At 40.9% G+C, this 19980-nt stretch overlaps 1 protein-coding gene across 3 annotated transcripts in view; it reads left to right on the top strand.

Moving 5' to 3' along the window:
* Nucleotides 1-19980, top strand: part of ATP10A (ATPase phospholipid transporting 10A (putative)) — a 115073-nt gene that overhangs the window by 37432 nt on the left and 57661 nt on the right. For all 3 annotated transcript variants that reach the window (XR_011696993.1, XM_071547715.1, XM_071547707.1), the window contains exon 2: nucleotides 6621-6825. Coding sequence is in view for 2 of the 3 variants with exons in the window: in XM_071547715.1 (XP_071403816.1) it covers nucleotides 6621-6825 (205 nt within the window). In the remaining variant the exon portion in view is untranslated. The remainder of the gene's footprint in view (nucleotides 1-6620; nucleotides 6826-19980) is intronic.

Genomic DNA, 19980 nt, shown 5'->3' with positions numbered 1-19980 from the left:
TGAAGCTTCCCTAAAGATAGTTTGGCCTGATGTGACAATTCTGTGTTTGTGTTACAGTTTGAGGTTCTCCTTCAGAAGTTGCTACTCTACTTGGACCCTGCTAATTAGCTCCAAGTGTTTTTAGTTAGCTAGATCCTAATTAGAAGACTTGTCATGGCACTTAAAGCCAACTGATTTGAACATATTTTAAGTCAGTGAAAGCAGTGAAACACTTTTTGTGTAACCTCAATCTATTTCTACCTTCTGAGATGAGAAGGGAGGAACAGATCCAAAGTCTGCCTTGTACATGCACAATAATTCTTTGTCCTGTCCTTTGTGGAGGGCTTTTTGTCTTCCACAGACTTAATTTCTTGCTGTGTTTCTTTAAAATCCTAGTGGTTTTATGGCCAACCTCAGCTGGCAGGGAAGGCAAAGGAGTCAGATTTCCTTTGAAGCGAGGATGATTGTTACTTCAAAAGCAGGTCAACGGATGGGCTGGTACTGGGAAACGATATTCATTTGGATGTTTTGAGAGGCATGAAAATCTCTGGGTTGCAGCACCAATGTATGTAGGAAGGGCTATGCTGTGTAAGCCAGACAGAACAGGCTGAACACCTCGAAAGGTGCAAGAGAACAACTTCTAATCTTCTCATAAATGTATTCTACCACCCCTGCTGAGATGAATATAGGAGCCTGTACTGGGACTAAGTTAGGGCTTACATAGAAGCGCAGGTGCCCCAGTCGCTCACTTGGATTAGTGGAGGAAATCTGCATCAGCCATTCCCACTCATTAACTATTATTTTTGTCAGTGGAAAATACAGGAAATTAAGAACAAGAAATGATTGCCTAGTAGTCCCCATCCTCCTGATTTAATGTATAAAATTTCTAGTATGCAGGCCTTGCACAAGTGGAACAGATTACAGCTGCATGGCCTTCATATTTCTTTACTGAGTATTGCTGATGACAATTTTTCCCAAACTAAAAAAATAAATGAGACAGAAGAGGCAAGTTGTGTAGTTTTATTACCTTAAGCAATGTTTAATAATTCCTTATTGTGGCAAAACAGTTAAAAGACATGGAAAAGAACTAAACAAATTTTTTTGTAATTTTTGAATGTGGAGAACTTAAAATCTTCAGCCTTCTGTAGATACAAATTGTATGTACATGTCCAGAAAGCAGAATTATGGGCTTGATCTTTATCAGCTCATGTTGCAAAGGACACCAGAAGAGGGAAGAGGATAGTTAATAGGGAAAGAAAATATAATTATGAGTTTCTGTGTTTCCAAATTGTAAATTAACATTTGAAGAAAAGAATCTTTAGTCTCCTGAGTTGTTCAGTTTTTGCTGAACAAAGTAGTAGTTTTGCTATAACCAAAGTCAATCTCAAATTTGGCACAAACCTGCAGGCTGCTCTCATTCAAAACAGAGCATAGGCCAAATAGATGCAGTAGGTAGACTAATGCACTTTTTTAATAGCAATTAAAGTATTTTTCTCTGTGTTCATTCACTTGAAAGGATGTTTCAGACTTTCCTTTTTGTGTTCAAAAGCAGATATGCTGGTATAATTGCATTTCATCATTGCAAAAGAACATCAACCTCTAGAGGAGCTTGACTCCTGCCAGGGCCACAGTTGCTGTTGGCTAACAAGAGTTGATGTCAGTGCAGCTGTACCAGCCAACTTTTTAGCTATTCGTCTTTAGACTTCAGTCAATGGTTACCTGTAACAATATGCTCAGAAAAGAAAAAGTACTGGCAAGTTCTGCTTTCAATTGTGGCAGAGAGGAGCATGAAGATTTACGTGACTGTGGGTTTAAACCACAGCTGACAGATAAATCCTTTGCATGCAAATGTATTGGTAAAGGTTAGGTTGCATACAGGAGGATGCAGGTTTTTAACATGTGAGCTCAACACAACACATTTAGTAGTTGGTCATAGCTGTCCGAAATTAATAGTTCATCATGGTGATTTAACTAGAAAGTAATAACGTTATCTATTCCTTCTGCGGAATGGCAGCAGTTCATGACACCATATTGATTTGGAGGACTTTTATCTAACTATCTAGGTTTGAAAGATTTAGTATCTCTGACCTCTTCCTGTGGTTCATCGTAGTTTGCAACATTTGTTTCTTGTAGCATCAGCCTTAAGTGTATCATAGGTAATATAATGTATCTTCAGGCTTATAGTGAATGAGGGCAGGTGGAACTAGAGTTGTGGGATGTTAGCTTTGGGCTAAATATCATCTTGTGTTTTCCTGCAACCACTGGAGAGGACTGGACTCACTGAGGTAGTGCCTCCCATTCTATTGTTTCTGCCAGAATTCTTTGAGCCTTTCAACAGAATATTCCAGGAGGTTTGATGGCATTTACTTAAATTTGCTGAAAGCTTTTGTTGAAAAGTCACTTGCAAACAGTGCCTGCAGCTGCCAGAAATGGGTGGTTTAGGCCACTTTAATAGTCACCATCAAAGGTATTAGCAAAAGAAGCTGTGAATTGGTGAAAGCAACAGAGTTTCATGGCAAGGTTCACTCTATTGCTACGTAGATAAAGCATACAAGAAAGATAGAATTAAAATCAATTATGCATGATTTACAGAGGGGCCAGGGATACAAAAGCGTAAGGTTGCAAGGGATAAGGAAGGTCTCTCTGTTGAGTCATGAGCTTTGCAGTGGACCCCTTTGCTTTCTAAACTTCTGATGGAACCTAGAGTCAGCTCAATCCAAACTTCGTTTCAGACTTGATCAATGGGATAGCTAAAGGATTTAACAGGGAAATGTTGCTGTTGAGTCATGAGGTTCAAAATAGACCCCCCTTGCTTTCTGAAGTCCTGATGGAGCCTAGCTGTGGCTGCGTCCAGTTTTAGCCTCAGACCTCGGCAATGGTTTATGTCTGGAGGATTAACACCACTCAATAATTGACTAATTTAACATTTACAAAGTGATTCAATCGAATTAACTATAATCAAAAGAATGACTCAGTTATCTGTAGGATGTAAATTCCACTTGAGTGTCAGTGAAATACTCACAGTGAATGCCTTGGCATTTCTCAACAGGAGAGGCTTGAGCCTCAAGAGTGGGGGATATCAGCCCAGACCCACCCATCAGCTTTTGATGACAGTTCTCCAAGTATTGCAGCTTGAGAGTTTGTGAGGTATGAGAGGCATCCCACTCTGAGGGAGAAGCTGGTACAGCCTGCTGTTGTCCAGGAGAGTTCAAAGGGCCTCACTTAATACCTCTCTTTATAGGGTCATAAGATGATTGGCTTCAGTCATTAATCAATTTCCATCCTTACCATAACCAAAGTTGATAATTCCTGAAATAATTCAGAAGTCCAGTGCCAATGGGCTACTGTTTCACTGGGGTTATGATTCAGGTCAGTAATGTCCCAAGGCTATTAGGGAATGACTGATTATGTCTCATGGTCAGCCAACAGGTGTTCCTGATATGAACGGTGCCGCTCCACCTTAGCCATGCAAGCATTCCTGTTGTGGTCCAGGGACTCCTCACTTGCCAAGTCCTTACACAAAGTCCAAGGCTAACGAGGATTACTGAGATAGTAGAACAGGCTTGAGGAGATATAGCAGACGGGTGGGGGATGCACCACTACAGGAGCCTTACACTGAGACTGCAGGGGACTGACGTAATTTTGGGCTCCTTCTCTTACAGAAGTCCAGCATTCCTAACTCTCTGTATCATATTACTTCACTGGTGCAGTATAACAATAAGAATAAACATTTAGTAGGTGATATAAGACTTGGACAACAAAGTCCTGTCTCTGCAGAATCAATGACAAAATTTTAACTTTGTCGCTGGGGTCACTTGATGTGTTTGTACTGGCTAGAGATATGATGGTTGTCTCAAGGTGAGCTAACCTGTCTGTTCAGAAGATTAGGCTGATCATATTAAAGGAATGATCTTTAAGGACTGATATATTCATAGTTCATATTGTCTGAACCACCCCATCTGAAAACAGTATTATGCCATACTCTTGCAGTGACTACTCATTGGCTGCAATGAGACAAGTTGAGATCTGTGCTGGAAGGCATAGAGCAGCTCCATTTGAAGAGGAAGTAACTTCCATGAGGACAGTAATCTTCCATCTGCCACCTGACCCTTGTTAGCAAGGGGAATACTGGGCCAAGTTGTTCCCATGTGTTTGGCCAAGAGAGCTGTGCCCTGGGGCCCTGGTGCATGTGCAGGAGGTCTTGCATTCATAGATTCATTGACTCATAGAATGGTTTGGCTTGGAAGGGACCTTTAAAGATCGCCTAGTACAATAACTCTGCTGGGGCAGCGCCACCTTTCATTATATCTGGTTGCTCAAAGCCCTGTTTTGAACACTTCAGGGATGGGGCATTGACAGCTTCACTGGGCAACCTGTTCCAGGGTCCCACCATCCTCATCATAAGATATTTCTGCCATATGTTTCATCTAAACCTATGCTCTTTCAGTTTAAAACCATTACCTCTTGTCCTGTGACTACAGGCCCTGGTAAAAATTCTCCTTCTTACAAGCCCCTTTTATATATTGAAAGGCCAGAATAAGGTCTCCCTGCACCCTTCTCTTCTCCAGGCTGAACAACTTCATTTATTCCAGCAGAGCCTTTTGGTCTTGTGTTGCTCGATATCCACCCTTCCTGCCACAGTGTATATAGTTGTGGCAGTTGCTAAGCATGTGAGGGATGAGGAAATGCTAAAATAGCAATGCGTTTCAAACAATAGAAATTAAATAAAAAATAGTGCTTATAGCTTAGTATGGGACTACTTGCTATTTTTAGCCTCACCATGCTTTTGTACTGCTGTTCATTGTGCATGCATTTGTACATCACCCAGTTTCACAGTTAAATCAGAAAGGATGAAAATCCACAGAACATGTAAAGGGATTCAGAGTTACAGATTGCAGAGCTAACAAACCCTTCAGATCTGCAGTCCGGTAATTTGTGCTATGTTATAGCACGCTGGGTTTCAAAGCAATTCTTAGTCACTGGCAGGAAAAGTTAAGAGTTTATTTCAGCCTGCTTGTGAAGAAAATGGGAATTCCAGCACCTACTATGTATATTACCTGCCTTTGTTAGGTTATCATGGTTTACATTTGACATAGGTAATTTTCATTCCTTCCCTTATAAACTGGATGTTATGAAAAAAAACAATTAAGATATTCTGGGAGGTAAAACCTGATCTGATACATCCTTGCTATGCTACCTGACCCTTTATTGTTCTTTGGCTAAATACATGAATAAATGTCAATTAACTTAGTAATTCCTCTAATGCCAGTGAAGGCATAACTATCAGTAACTCCAGAGTAACAACATTGTTGGGACTTCCTGCTTCCACTTGGTTACAAATCTATTCATGTTACTGCTGAAAGTGATATATTTTAAAATAATATTCTTTAAAAAACGTAGAATAACTGCCGCCACTCCCCACCCCTCATCAGAATTCCCTTCTGCCAGTTAAAGTGCTGTCCCAGGAGACTTTCTGGTGACAGTGACAACCATCTTAGTGCTCATATGTCAAAAGGCCTTTTTATGGCTTAGAAAAATGTCAGAATCGCAGCTTCCCATTTTCAAGAGGTATTTTGCTATGTCAATATTTTGGCTGTTTTGAAATTAATTTCTTTCAAAAGCACAACAGAATAAAGAAATTTCCACAAATGCCAAGAAAACACATGAGTCTGTGCATGCCATAAAACTAAAACCTGAAAATTTAGCTGAAATTAATTAAGCAATTCCCTATTCTTTTTTCTTTGCTCTCAAGCAAAAGTCAAAAAATAAAAAGTAGCAAACTAGCATGACATTTAGAACTAGGGACGTTGAGTGGTTGTACTCCAAAATGAAGGGTTCAGACTATAACTAAGCAGAAATTTGCTATGTAACAGTCAGCACTAAGGTTATGATGGAAATACAGCAGAAATACTTAAATGGCAGTGTCCTTTCTCAGTAGAGCAGCTGGGACTGCATTTTATCACACAACATGACCTTGTAATTCTAGGTTTAGTGAATAGCAGAAATTCCTCTCTCAAAGGTATTCAAAGATACCTGGAGCTTTGTCCAGGTATCAAATGTAGCACTATAGAGCTTGTCTTTCTTGGAAAAAGGGAACAAGGGGAAGCTATCTGAGGGTGGCACATGATGGAGGACATTCAAGAGCCTTGCCAAGCAGGTGCTCTGCACCAAGACCTGTTCTCATATCCCCTCTTGCCCTAAAAGTGACTCCTTTTCACACAGTATGGACAGTTTTCATATCTCCTCTTGCCCTAAAAGTGACTCCTTTTCACACAGTGTGGACAAACGGCCCCCTTCCATTCATCGAGTCCGGTGGGTGACTCAGAGCATGGAGGGAGGGAAAGGAGAATATATGAAGCTCCTGTTTACCCTGCTTAGTCCAGTCTGACATCAGAATGTTATCCTCTGGGTCTTGAAAGAGTGTCTTGATAACTTAGGGGTTCTGAGGCATTGGGAAGTGACCTCCTGGCAGTCTGCATTGGCTTTTCCCAGAGTAACTGGAATGTGCCTGAAAATCTTCCAAAGGCATTGGAAGATACAAATCAAATCCTGATACAAATCAAACCAGATAGATCAGAAGCATCCCAGTCTGTGCATTTTATTTTTATTTACATCTCCTGTAAATGTCCCTTTATTTTCAGAAATGAGAAGAAATATATAAGCAGATACTGGAAAGAGGTGAAAGTTGGAGACTTCGTGCAGCTTCGCTGTAATGAAATTATACCTGCTGACATACTGCTGCTCTCCTCGAGTGATCCCGATGGGCTGTGCCATATCGAAACAGCTAACCTGGATGGTGAAACCAACTTAAAACAAAGACAGGTGGTGAGGAGGTTCTTAGAGCTGGTAAGTCACCATTTCTAACGCTCATTTAAGATGAGAATTTCTTTCAAGTAAGCAGCTGTTTACCAATACCCTCCACACCAGCTAAATCTAATTGCTCCGGTAGTGCTCATGAATTCCTGTAATGGCTGTCATTAAAATAGTAGCACTTGCCAACAACTGACCTCATCATAGTATCAGGAGTTTGACCATAATTGTTCCCTGAATCTGAATAGGAATTATCTGGGGCAATTGTGTGCGGTTGGAAAATGTTGGGGGTTTTTAATGGCTTCTATTGTAGCTTGATTCTTGAAAACACATTTTAACTGCCCAAGAAGAAACTTAAATATAAACAAATGCTTTTCCTGCCTGCAAACCAGATCAGTTTCAATCAGGAATTTGCCTGAATCTGTGTTGCAGAATATCCCTCCAGCACTTGGAGCATTAAAGCTTGTAAGATTTAAAGGGACAGCATGCATGCATTGTGGAGGTGTCTACACTCAAAAAACTGTTCTAGGGCTCTCTCACTGTGCTTATCTCTCCCCAACAGCACTATTTTGAAACAAAACATAATCCAGATCAGTTAGTGTCAGCAGAATTAGAGGAAATTACCTGAAGTTTTACTTGCTTTAATGATCTTATTGAAATACTGTGTATTTTTATGCCCTCCTCTCCCATCCATCTTGCCAGCTAGCTACAGTTTCCTGTGTTTGTTAGGAAAAAAACCTAATTATTTTTTAGAACTCAGCTACATCTTTTTTCCTAGTAGCTCTTCTCATTTGAGATGTTTTGCAAACAATGGGAGCTGCTGCCCTTACCACTTTCATCAAAGGTAACTACAGAAGCCTGGAGTCATACTGAGGTAGATCAGCATCAATGAAGTTACAATCCAACCAACGGGACAAAAGTCAGTGTGCCTTGCAAATAATTCTTTATGTAGGTAGAACCCTTCTCTGAATAGCTTATAAAAACATGAGAGACTTGTTTAATCACCAGTGATTTCCATATAGAATTTAGACATGCTATGGCAGCTATCACCATGGCAAGAAGCTTAATCAGGTGCAAGCCAAGTGTTTCAAAAACTCTAATTGCTTCAAAGAAGTTAATTCAATTGCTTCTCAAACATCCCATCCTATTCCTGCTGACAGGAAATTTCTCCCAGTGGTCAGAGCTTCAGGGACGTGCTCAGATGATGTATCACAGTTTTATGCCAACATAGACTTCCTTTATGACTTCAGGTACATTATGTAGGACAAAACCTGTAGACTTTGTTTAGGTTACTGAACACAGCCATGTTTTGCATCTGTGGGTACAGTTACAAGGTAGGGGCACGTCCCAGCTCTGTCTCAAAGAAGAACGCCAGAAGGGACCAGACCCTCCACTCATCCACAATAGATGTTTCGACTTTCATGATCCAAGACCACTGGACACACAGCAGTTCGTGTTGTTCAGCATGGTGAATGGAATTGATGTGTCTAAGTACAAATCATTAAAGACTGGCTTTCAACATCCTTGCTGCCCAAAGGAGTCCCTATCACTGTGTTGGGATTCCTGGCTTCCTGGCAGCAGAGTAGTGATTCAGCTCTGTTCCTGAAAGCTGGCAGACTGAGAAGACATCTGCCAAACCTACAGACTCACTTGCTCCTGTGAGCTTTGGTGCCTAGATGTGTGCCTGCACCATCAGTTGTGGAGGCACTTCTTTGTCTTCAGGTAGCAATCACATGCAGACATTAACATAGTAAGGAAAAACAAAGAGAGTAACCCTACAATCTCATCTTTGCATACTTGATTAGGCATAAATTGCTGATCCAAAAGAGGCAGCTAAAGACTTCAGCTCTGGGTTTTGTTTGGCAAGACCTGTAACCTTTAGACTGTTGTGTGGAAGTGAGTGGCAGTGCCATTTCCCCCTCAAACAGGTTTGACGTTATTGAAGACTGAATTGGGCCCCATTGGGGGAGAAGGCTGAAGAGACAGTTCTTGCCTAGGGAAGCATAGCCAGCTTTATGTGCCAAGCCCATCTGGGTATATGTGGCATGGCCTGCTCAGCATATGCTGCTTTACTGAGGAAATCAGTTATCATAAAGGTACTTACAGTCAGCATTGTAGGCACCTAGCACACTTTAGGTTTCCAGCTCATCCTCCTTCGATATCTTAGTTCTACTATAAGGTCATTATGGAACTTCTCTATCTTAGAAGTGTGCTTCAAAAATGAGGATAAATAATTTTTTAAAAATAAATTTCAGATCACAAGATGCCATGCTTGTAATAGCAGTGAAGTCCATAGTAAATTGACAGGGGTTAAACTGGGGTCACTGACAGAAAGCTCATTCATTCCAATGAAAACAGGACTGGTCCTCAAGGAGTCAAGTATTGAAAGAGAGTTTGTAAAAAAAACACATGTGACTACCTCCCCTCTCTTAAAATAGCTGAGAAAGCAGGAAATACCCAAGCCTGGGTTCCTGAGTCAACTGAATGGTAGACAAAGTGCCCACTTGGAAGCACTAAGTCTTCAGCAACTGCTGCATCACAGAGCCTCTCTGTAACAGCACTCCATAAGTTATCCAGCAGAGTACTTGCCATCCTCATTCAAGTCCTGGGCAAAACCTGTCTTAGCATATTGTTAATTCATGTAGCAACATTAACTTGCACACTCCATACTAATAGGGATAGGCTCATATTGGTTCTTGAAGGTGTTGCACTGCTGAGAGACGCTCAGCAGTGGGATAGAAGGAGCTGCTTGGGAAATGTTGGATGAATAGTAGGACCACAGCCAAGTAGCATGGAATAGCAAGGTAATGCTTGTCTGTTGCACTGAAGTGCAGTTCCTGTCTGGATGTCTTAAGTTGTGACAACTGGAGAGAACTTACTGCCAGATCTCCTAAAATGCTTTGGATGACCAAAATTTTCTTGCACCTAGTGCTAACCATCCTGTTGCCAAACCTCAGAGAAACTCATTCCCAAATCTCGTACAGGACCTGTTCAGGCATTGTCCAAGAATGCTTTTACATTTTTGTATTAATATTGTGCTTAGCAGAACAACTCTCCATTATGTTTATAACTGTTTGGTTCTGTATCATTCTGCAGCCCTGTTGTTCAAGCAGGAAAACAAACAAATAGATGATGTAGTCCTTACTCTCTTTCCTACACTGCTAAACACTTTCCCTACCTCCCTTACCAAATGACGTGCCTTGTCACATGGCTTAGAAACTGATTTTTTTTGCAAGTTTCTTCTTAAAATATCAGCTGTCAATTGCTGTCTTTGAATAATGTCTCTGTAGCAGTATCTCAAGTATTTAGAAGAAACTTTTACAAAGCTTGGCCTGTCTGTGCTTCTTCTATGAGCTAACTGGTAACTTCTGAGCACATGCCAGAGAAGCAGGTCAATAAAGGATAGCTGCTTCTATACCAGTCACTCTGCTGGGCATGGGAATGGAGTGGGGTGGCAGTAGGAGCAGTTGGTTTATGCTACTTCTATGCTTTCCTGACTCTGTTCCTGCCCTGTGCACACCCATGCAATTTACAGTCCCACAGGTCTGCACTGAGCTCTCATGGCCAATGTGGGGTCACTGAAGTGGGGTGTGCTCCACACAGTCCTCTTGCAACCACAGCATTTTCTCCAAATGCCCTCTCCAAAGGCCAGCAAGTCAAGCACTGGGTTGGGTACAGCTGTCCACTGGAAGGGGCATTGTTCTGCCAGCATCCCCTGAAGAATCTTTGTGTGTTTCTTTTCAGTATTAACAGCATATAAAGTCCACAGTCTCAGAGAGTAAAAGGTCTTGCAGTTTCTCCCTTACAAAGTTTTCTTCAGAGAAATACCATTCTGGTATCTTCTTAGCCTGACTCTTGAAGAAGCAATAAGCAATTACAAAAACTTTTCTGTATCCTCATCTCCAGTGCTTTGCAGGCATTATTTTAATCTAAACATATGCTCAGAAGATCCAAGATGAGCATTTGTGGGCTTGTGAATTCCAAGAAATTGTTGTTCTTTATAGTGCAAGTGACCAGAAATACTGTTTATTTTAGTGCTGCTCTGACTTGTCTAAGTAATTTATAGTAGACTGGGAACATACTGCTTGTTAGCTTTGCATGTTTGTTAATGAATCAGATCTGTCTGAGATAAATCTGTACTTTCTGTATGTGATTCTACACCGTATTGATACACAGTGAGAAGAGTCACTGATAAATTCCTCTCTGGCTTCCATGTCTTAAGACTACCTTGAATCTATACCTTGTTGTGTACACTCAAAATAGTCCATCAAGAAAAAAGAAAGTCCCTCAGAGAGTAGGTTAAAAAAGAAAAAAACAATAGAGTTTTTAAAGGCCTTGACATTTTTTCCTCCAAGACTTTAAATACTGTGTTCTTGTTATTCTGCTACTACAGTAACAGGATGTGTTAGGAGTGTTTAAAATAGTCAGAAACATACTTCTGCATGCTGTATCCTTGAAACTAAAGGAATAGTGCACTGTCTTCAGCCTGAAATGTAGATCAAGTCTATGGGTGCAGTATGACACAGTGCCAAATGTATCTAGGAGAAAGCACAGTGCTAAATCCTACCATGAGTGATCTAACAGTGCTAGCAGTGACCAGTAAACATCTCTTGGAAAAAATAAAACCAAAACAACTGTTTCTTGGTATTCTACCAGTTTCCTTCTAATTTCAAACCCACCCTCACTGCTGCCGAGTCACAGCAGCCACTTCTGGTGTGCTGCGTCTAATAAGGAGACACAGTAGTAGGCAGGAGGAATCAATGTGTTTTCTGTGCTACTCTGCAAGCTGCTGTGCCACCACACCCTCCACAGTTGCTTATGGAATGTTTTCCATCCATCTGAGACGTCATGTGCAGCCACTCTTCAGAGAGTGGATAAGCAGATACAGCTTGGGCTGCGAGAGCTCAAAACTCCCTTTCAGATTTCATAAACTTGATTTAGGATATTTTGATAGTATGAATCTAGACTCATGAAAAACATTTACATTTCCTTGCTCCACTGTTTTTACTCACTATGCCTTTTAACAAAATCCACAAAGACTCATTGTGGATTCTGGAGCAGCTTATGGTTTATTAACCACTGCCCATGTCCTGGATGTTTATGTGGAAAGCTTCAGTTCAGCTGAATGCTAAACTAAATGTAGCAGCTGCCATCCCTTGTGAGAAGGTGCGTGTATCCCTCTGAGAGCTGGTGGAGGTAGGGGGTGCATTTTTTTCTTCTCATTTTCTCCTAAGAGCAGAACTTAGCTCAAAACAAGCTTATACTAGCATGATTAAACAGGTTTAGATAAGCCTTGCAAATGACTTCGTGACTGCTTATTTACTTTGTCTAAAAAGCACATCTGAATTTGTTGTCTGCCTGTTTGGGAGGTTCATTTGCATGCAGACTTGCACGAAAATAACTCATGAGTCTGATTTCCTCTCCAGTCAGTTTGTGAACCTTTCTGGAAAATGTATAAACACAGAGCCTATGCTTACTGCAGGCACATTTGCTCATCTTTCCTAGCCTTGAAGTTGGGCTAAATTGACAGATCTAGCATTTATTCCACCCCTACCTGTTCCTGCAATGTGTTGGAAATACAGTGGCTACAGCTGGACTTGGAAAAAACAGTCCCGCAGCTCCCTCTTCCAAGCATTAACACACTTATACTATTTCTTTATTTCCTTGTGAGTCCTAGGCAGAAGCTGGCCCAGAAGAGAAGCAAAGATTGCTTTCTAGAAGGGCTGCATTGTAAGCCTGACTGTTGGTGGCTCCAGGCTGCTCTGTGTATGAGGTACTTTGGCAAGGGCAACTCATACTAATTGCATATAAACAACTTACAGGGCAGCCTTGGTATCTCAGTGTAGATATTGCTTTTGCATTCACATTTATTGACTCAAAAGTTAAAAAAAAGGGGGAGAAAATAAAGCTATTTGGCTCCATTAGCCCAGTTTGAGAGAACAGCTGAAGTTAAACCAGCTCAACTTCCAGGCAGACTAGTTTTCAACTTAACTGTTGATACCAGCTTGTTATCTCAAAGATTCTGATTGGCTGTTCTAAAGCAAGACAAGGGCAAGTATATTTGTACTCTTCCTGTTGCTTCTTGTCCTATCAGTACCCTCAGGCTATCATCCACTTGCAATTTAGTGGGAATAGGACACTACTATGATCAAGTAGATGTGAACTAACCAGCATACTCAGTGTTGTAGTGTTGTTTTGGCTGTAAGTATTTTAACAGGATAGAATCAGGCCACAAGAACAGTGACTGTCTCTGGTGTCTTTTGGGGGTTATCCCTTGTATCATTCTTTTTCACATTATTTTGAGAATGTTCATAAGATGATGAAAAGTGGCTTGAAAATTCCAGATACGCACATGTTAAAACAGTAGATTAGTGCTTCATCCCACACATGCTGCCAAAATTAGATTTTCCTAAGGGAAAAGAAAGTTTAAAAAAAACCAACCAAACAAAACTAAGCAATGGTCTTCCCTGTGCACTACCAGAATATATTTTTTTTAAGTTTTACAGTTTATCTTAAGGTTAGGAAAAGAAGTCGTGAAAAAACACATGCTTGTCAGTGCTAAATGCAAGCATATCACACTTATCACACCCTGTGAAGGCCTTTTGTTTGAGGTCATGCCTTGAACATTCACTAGGTTTCTTTAAGGAGGGGTGAATCACTATGAAAATCTCTACACCTATATGGTTGTATCTTTTTGTGGATAGTATTGTGTTCAGAGATGACTTGTGTAGAAACCATGGGCATGTCTAGTTAAAGGGGAAGGAACTACTGCCTCTTTAACAGAGAAACAAATATGTAACAGATGCATGTAGAACAACCTGGTGCAGAGTAGGACCCAAGTCAGTGCTGTGGCAAACTCTTTTTGTGAACTGAAAGTCCTAAAGGAAGGCTGAGAACAATTTTTCACTCTACACTTTGCCACAGCATTTAGTCAGCAATCTTGCACCAGGAGCCATGGGGAAATAAAAAACTCAAGTATGATAGCTCACTTCCTCCTTGGTTAGCCTTGAGGCAGGTTATCATTGCTTTCTAGTTTCCATTGTGCAGGTGTCCAGGCCACAAGTTTGAGTTTCAAGAGAGATTCATTAGAGGGACAAAGAATTTGAATAACTGTAAGAGAAAATTTCAGGTATAATAATCTAAGCATTGGGGGAAGAGCAGGAGGACAGAGGGAGAGTCCAGTTCTGAAGAGTGCCAAGTACTTGACTCTACCATTGGCATTGCTTGTTTGGTTTTGTGGTTTAATATAGGTTAAAGGGGCTAAACTGATGAATCTAAGATTGAGTACCATGGTTGCAAAGAACCTTTCATGCCCAGGGTAATCCTTACAGCACTGGTGGGACAGTGGTAAATCCACCTAAGGAAATGTGTTATGTCAGTGCTTGTGCTGCATATGACCTCCAGAGGGGCAGGACATTTCATTCTCTCTATCAGTATCCCAGCATTTCTTCATTCTGCTGTTCCTCTGAAAAATGACTAGAAAACCTAGAGCACTCTGGGTCTGTGGAGAATATAAAATGCTATACTGCTTTCCTGCTCAAACATTTACATTTAAAGCAAGTTAAGAAGAGATTTTCTGATCTAGCCTAATTCAATTTTACTCAACAGAAGTTTATTTCTAGAACTGTTTGTTCCTTAGCCATACACTGACCTAAGAACAGGAAGTATTTGGAATGTATGTTCTTGGAAATGAAATTTTGTAATATAACATTGAGAATTCCTGATTTTAGGGCCAGGATTTTTGAGCTGGAAATACATCATATTGCACTTCTCTCTGATACCACAACCCCAGGTGGCAGTATCAGAGGTAAGACAAGGATAGAAAGACCTTCTTTTCCAGAGCAGAAGGGTTCACAGTGTTAAGCCATGTGTAACCCCAGCTATAATGGTACAGTTTCACTTGCCCTTGAAAGTACTGAGGTGGAGAAGGGGTCTGCTTTTCTGCCTGAAAAGTCAGAGCAACAATATGAGGAACTCCTGTATTTATTTCAGCATCAAGGTTGTGAACCCTTATCCCACTTCTCTTTTCTCCACCTGCTGCTACCCTCCAAGTATTTTACACGGTTTAGTACTGATAAGGCCACAGAGGTCAGTAGAAATTTGCATTAAAATGTTACTTACATGGGAAGTGACTGGCTGTATGTCTCAAAACAGTTCAATAAAGTCATGAAAATTTTCATTCATTGGTTATATTTGGGTGCATACTTTCAAGCTCTGCTACGACTCTGTGATGGTCATTATGATGTGTATGTTCTCATGTGCATGACTGGACAATGGACTGTTCTCCACACAGTTCTGTAGTGGTTATACTTCATTTTTCATAGGAGAAGTGTTCCATCCCCAGTATCATTTTTGTGGCCCTCCTCTGGATCCACTCTTACAGTTACATGTCTAACTTACACCATCACAGGACACAGTATTCTGGGTGGGGTCTCACAAGAGTAGAATAGCGGGGCAGAATCCCCTCCCTCAACCTCCTGGCCATGCTTTTTTTGATGCAACCCAGGATACAGCTGCCTTTCTGGGTTGCCAGCACACATTGCCAGCTCTTGGCCAGTTTTCCATCCATTGGTATTCCCGATCCTAATCCCCAGAGCTGCTGTAATTTCATTCATTCATTCTCCAGTCTGTATTGATAGTGGGAATTACCCCAACCCATATGCAGGACCTTGCAGATGGCCTTGTTGAACTTCTTGAAGTTCAACTCCCAAGCCTGTCAAGGTCCCTCTGGGTGCCATCTCTTCCCTCCAGTGTGCCAAACACACCACACAGCTTGGTGTCAGGAACGCATTAATTCCCTTTGTCTATGTCACTGTCCCCAGCATGAACCCTTGAGAGACACCACTCACTACTGTTTTCCACTGGGACATCAGACTGTTCACTATAGCTCTTTGAACGGGCCCATCCAGCATATTCCTTATCCATCTAACAGGCCATCTGGTAAACCCACGTCTCTTGGATTTAGTGGCAAGAGTGTTGTGAAGGAATGTATCAGACTCCTTACAGGAGTCCCAGTAGATGACATCTACACAGATGGTAAGTTAGCTGGTGAAGAAAGCCTGCACAAGAGTAACAGACTCTGCTGTTCTGCTGTGCTCTGGTTCAACAGGTCATATTCATGTATGTCTTACTTCCACTCTTACCTGAACAAAGCATACTGAAGACAAGACTATGCAGGAACTTTTTAATCCTTGTGCATGCCTGAAGTATGAGGCTGACTAGGGTGCCGTACAGGGAAGTGAACCTCGTGTCTACCACAGTGATAAGTTTTCATTCCCCTCAGCTCATTTTCCAGTTTTGGAACTGGCAAGGCTGTTGTAGATTTATATTAATAAGATGCATGCAATCAGCTGATGTCTGAAAAAAGTCACCTTTGACTTCCTTGAGAAGGAGTTTTTCACTTTGCTACAGGTGATTGAAAAGGAACTTTTTCAGTAGAATAGATAGAAGATGAAAACAGATCAGAGGAGAAGCTCCTAGCTGAAGTGTTCTGCAGCCATCCCAACTTCCATGTACTGTGCATGACAACCACAGTCCTGCTGTCCTCAGACTGACTTAATCTTCACGCTGCATTTACTCTTTTCTCCACTCTCTTCACAGGACTAAGAGGAAAGAACAGTAACAGCTGGGATTATGCAGAGAAGGTGCACTTTGAGTGCCATGTTTGCAGTAGGGCAGGCATGTGATGGTGAATGTTGAAACATAATACAAATCCAAGCGAAGACAGCATGCCAGTATCTAGCTTGCGGAGTTTTTACTCATTTATGATGCCTTCTTATACTGGAGATGCTCATGGAAAGACTGGCAAGACTGTGATAATGCTGGCACGAGTGCTGCCTTGTAGTATTTGGAATAGGAGGTGTCTTTTCATTAGGACTGCTTCTTTCCATCTGTACTACCTGCCTATTGCCAGAGCTTGGAGTCTTTCAGTTCCTTAGGCAATTGGTGAATGTTACATGTTTCCCTCACATTGTAGAAAGGTTTCTTAAACATAACACCTTGCAAAATAAAGCTCCTTTTATCCAGATTCACTGTCTTCAGGCTGAGGTGAACTCATCAAGCTTTGGTGTGTTTAACTGTGTCCTTAACACTACAGCTGCTACTATTAGGTTTAACTACCTCTAAGAAAACCCCTGTTTTACCAACCACTCCCTCTCCTTTCACAACTGTGATGTTTTGGTTGTAATTTGTGGAGTGATCTAAGAGCAGTGCTTGGCATTTTCCTGTCTGGTTGAAGTTCTTAGCCCTTCCCATCACCATTTCTTCTGGCAGAACTTCCTCCCACAAGAAGTCAGACTGGCTGGAAGCTGGACTAAAGCAGGAGTAGGGCAAGGTATATTCAGGAGCTGACCCGAGCTGTTGTGCTACTACTTTACAATGACTGTGAAATGCTTCTGCCACTGAACAAGTGATGTTTTCTTCCAGCAGTTACAGAATGCAGCAGAAAGACTTCTAGAAATCTCTCCAGAAAAGGAGAGTTACATCTGTCTGTGGGTGTAAAGCAAAAAGCCTCTGCAGGATCAATGGGGGTTGTACACAGTGTTTTGTGAGCCCTTGAGAGACTTTGTTTGTGGTTTAGTTGAAGTGCACAGCTAATACTGAGTTTGATTCTTACAGACTATGAACCCATTCATTTATTTCAGTGACTGGCTTTTGGAACAGGCAGATACCACTCTCTTAATTGTCCAGATCTGGACCTGTATTTCGGCCTTGACATACACTGTTCCCTTACCACTCTCTGGTACTACTATAGTCTTTGAATGAATTTGTTCACACCACTGTAATTTTCAGTGCTGCTAAGGATGACCATCATCCCAAGAGCTATTAGAATTTGCATGTGTGCATTTTCAGCCTTGTTGACACTTTTTTTGGTATTTTTTTTCCATGCTTGAGTAACAACAGTTTCTGCAACTGGCTGTCATAGGATTATTGAGATCTTTCTAGGCCTTACAAGCAACTCATTTCCTTTCCTGCAGGCAGGATATTGCATTGTACCCTCATATTATTTTCTAAAAAGGGGAAAACTTTTCCTTAGGTCAGCCAGAGGAAGATCAGGCCTCTAACATGTATTTAACTTGCTCACATATTCTAATGTTTCTGACTAATGAATGTGAGTTACTTTTAAACAAACATTACAAAAAAACCAAAAAACAATCTAATATAGAAGTAGTTGTCAGTGTGGAAAACAGAACTATTAAATTCTGTTGTACAGATGGATTTTCTTAGTTCTTAAACAGCATAGATCAAATTGTTTCTTCCTTTTCTTGTGAATTAAAGGCACAGATAAATTGCACCAGAGAGACTAATGCAGCTTCAACATTAAACATTTCACTCGTTTAGTATATAAACAGTCTGTATACTTTGGATGCATAACATCAGTGTGTAATCCCAGTTGCGTATTAATAAAAGGTCAGTTTAATTTTATGTGGTAAATGCAGGGTACTGCTATATAAAGCAGTAATAGGATGGACCAATGCATTAGGAGGATGAGTTCTTAGTGCTTTTAAAAGCTTTCAAGCTGGAAAAGCTATTTTTCTGGCTGAGGCAGATTTTTGTCTATTAAATATTTTCTTTGAGTTGTCCCCATGACTCCATTTCTCCCTTTTTGTTTCCTCCAGACACACATGCCAAAACAAATCCCAGAGTCCTCATGAGCAATTGTACTGCAGGAGAAGTCTGGATAAGATCCCCAGCATAGCCAGTAAACACAATATGATAAGCGGGTAACTGTCACTGTCGCCCAAGGGCATCCCGGGTACTCATTGTGGTCCTGTTGGAAGGAAGGACTGAACATCAATGTCAGGTTTCTCCAGCAGTAAAGTAGGGCAGATGAATAAAGGAAAATATTTTAATAACTGTGCATTGTTAATACCACTAGGAGGCTATTAAATCACCCATACAACAGGCATTTAATGAAGGGAAATATGTTGTTTGAACACTGTGTAATTGTCAGCTGACTCATCTGGCAGAGCAGCGTGCTTTGCTTCTTTAGCTATGACAGTTTCATGAGGTTGCCAGCAGAATCAGAAAGGCTGGCATTTCACTGTAGAGATTCAGAATGATCTTAGAGCCAAAGCTACAAAGTCATGTTGGAGAGAGCTAAGTTCAGTCTGCTTTTTCTGTGACAAATCTCTGTAGTCTCTTCATCTGTCTACCTGTTGATTTCTTTAGAAGCATTGTAACATTTCTTCCTCCTCAACACTTTGCCTATTTAGGATATAAGACACCACCCAATTATTGCAGAGCTAAGATACTGTTTTAAATGGAACTCTTTATCAGATTTAGTAGTTGGAACATTGTTAAAAGCCTAGCCACAAAAACACTTTGCATCAGCAATTTAATTTGAAATTCAGTTTTGAGGGAATCAATATTTACCAGGTATTTGCAATCTAACTCTGCTTATGTAAGGAAAATAAACTTTCCTATTGCTCCATTTAGACTAAAAATGAATTTCCCTAAGTTTTACGAAAGTGAAAGGAGTAAGATTTTTGAATAGGATGTTATTTTCCTTGCAAGAGGACTCATGAAGAAATGAAATACATTTTGTGGAATTCCTGAGTACATAAAGTGCCCAATGTAAGTATCTCTGTGTCCTTTTGACAAGTTTAAAGCTTTCAAAAATACCTATAAGTTCCTCAAATGTAAGCATTTTTTTCAGAGGAAGGCAGTGGACTAAAGCTGTCTTGGCAAAATCAAAATGGGAAGTCAGGTATTTGATGGAAGTCAGTTTCTTATTAAATCAAACCCCTTCTTTTTTCCTTTTTTTTTCTTTCTCCCCCCTCCCTGTTCTTCCATTTTGATATGACAGAATATGGCAGAAGAGTAGAGCAAAGAGTGGAACACTGTTGTAGAGTGACCTTGCTGTGATCCCACGGTGCTGATAGGAAATCCAAACCCAACAGGAGGAACAGCATCTGTCTGAAAGACCATAAGAGAACCAGTTTGATGTCCCTGTGGGTGATGTTTATATCCATGCAGACTGTGCTGAAAAAGCACAGGCAATGCTTAACATTTGGAAAAGAGTGAAAAGACTAATCTTGTAGGGCCTGCAAGTGCTAAGATGGTGTAAATAGCATGGGCAGAGGGATTAGCACTAGACCCATTTGCTCAAGACAAAAGGAAATAAGGATTCAGTTCCTTTTTCAGCTTCATGGAAGCCAAATCTAAGCTTCCTGACTCCTTAATATCATC

Source organism: Pithys albifrons, chromosome 1, assembly GCF_047495875.1.
Source record: "Pithys albifrons albifrons isolate INPA30051 chromosome 1, PitAlb_v1, whole genome shotgun sequence".
Lineage (NCBI taxonomy): Eukaryota > Metazoa > Chordata > Aves > Passeriformes > Thamnophilidae > Pithys > Pithys albifrons.
Note: the sequence above shows the minus strand (reverse complement) of the source record. Positions and strands in the feature narration are given on the sequence as shown.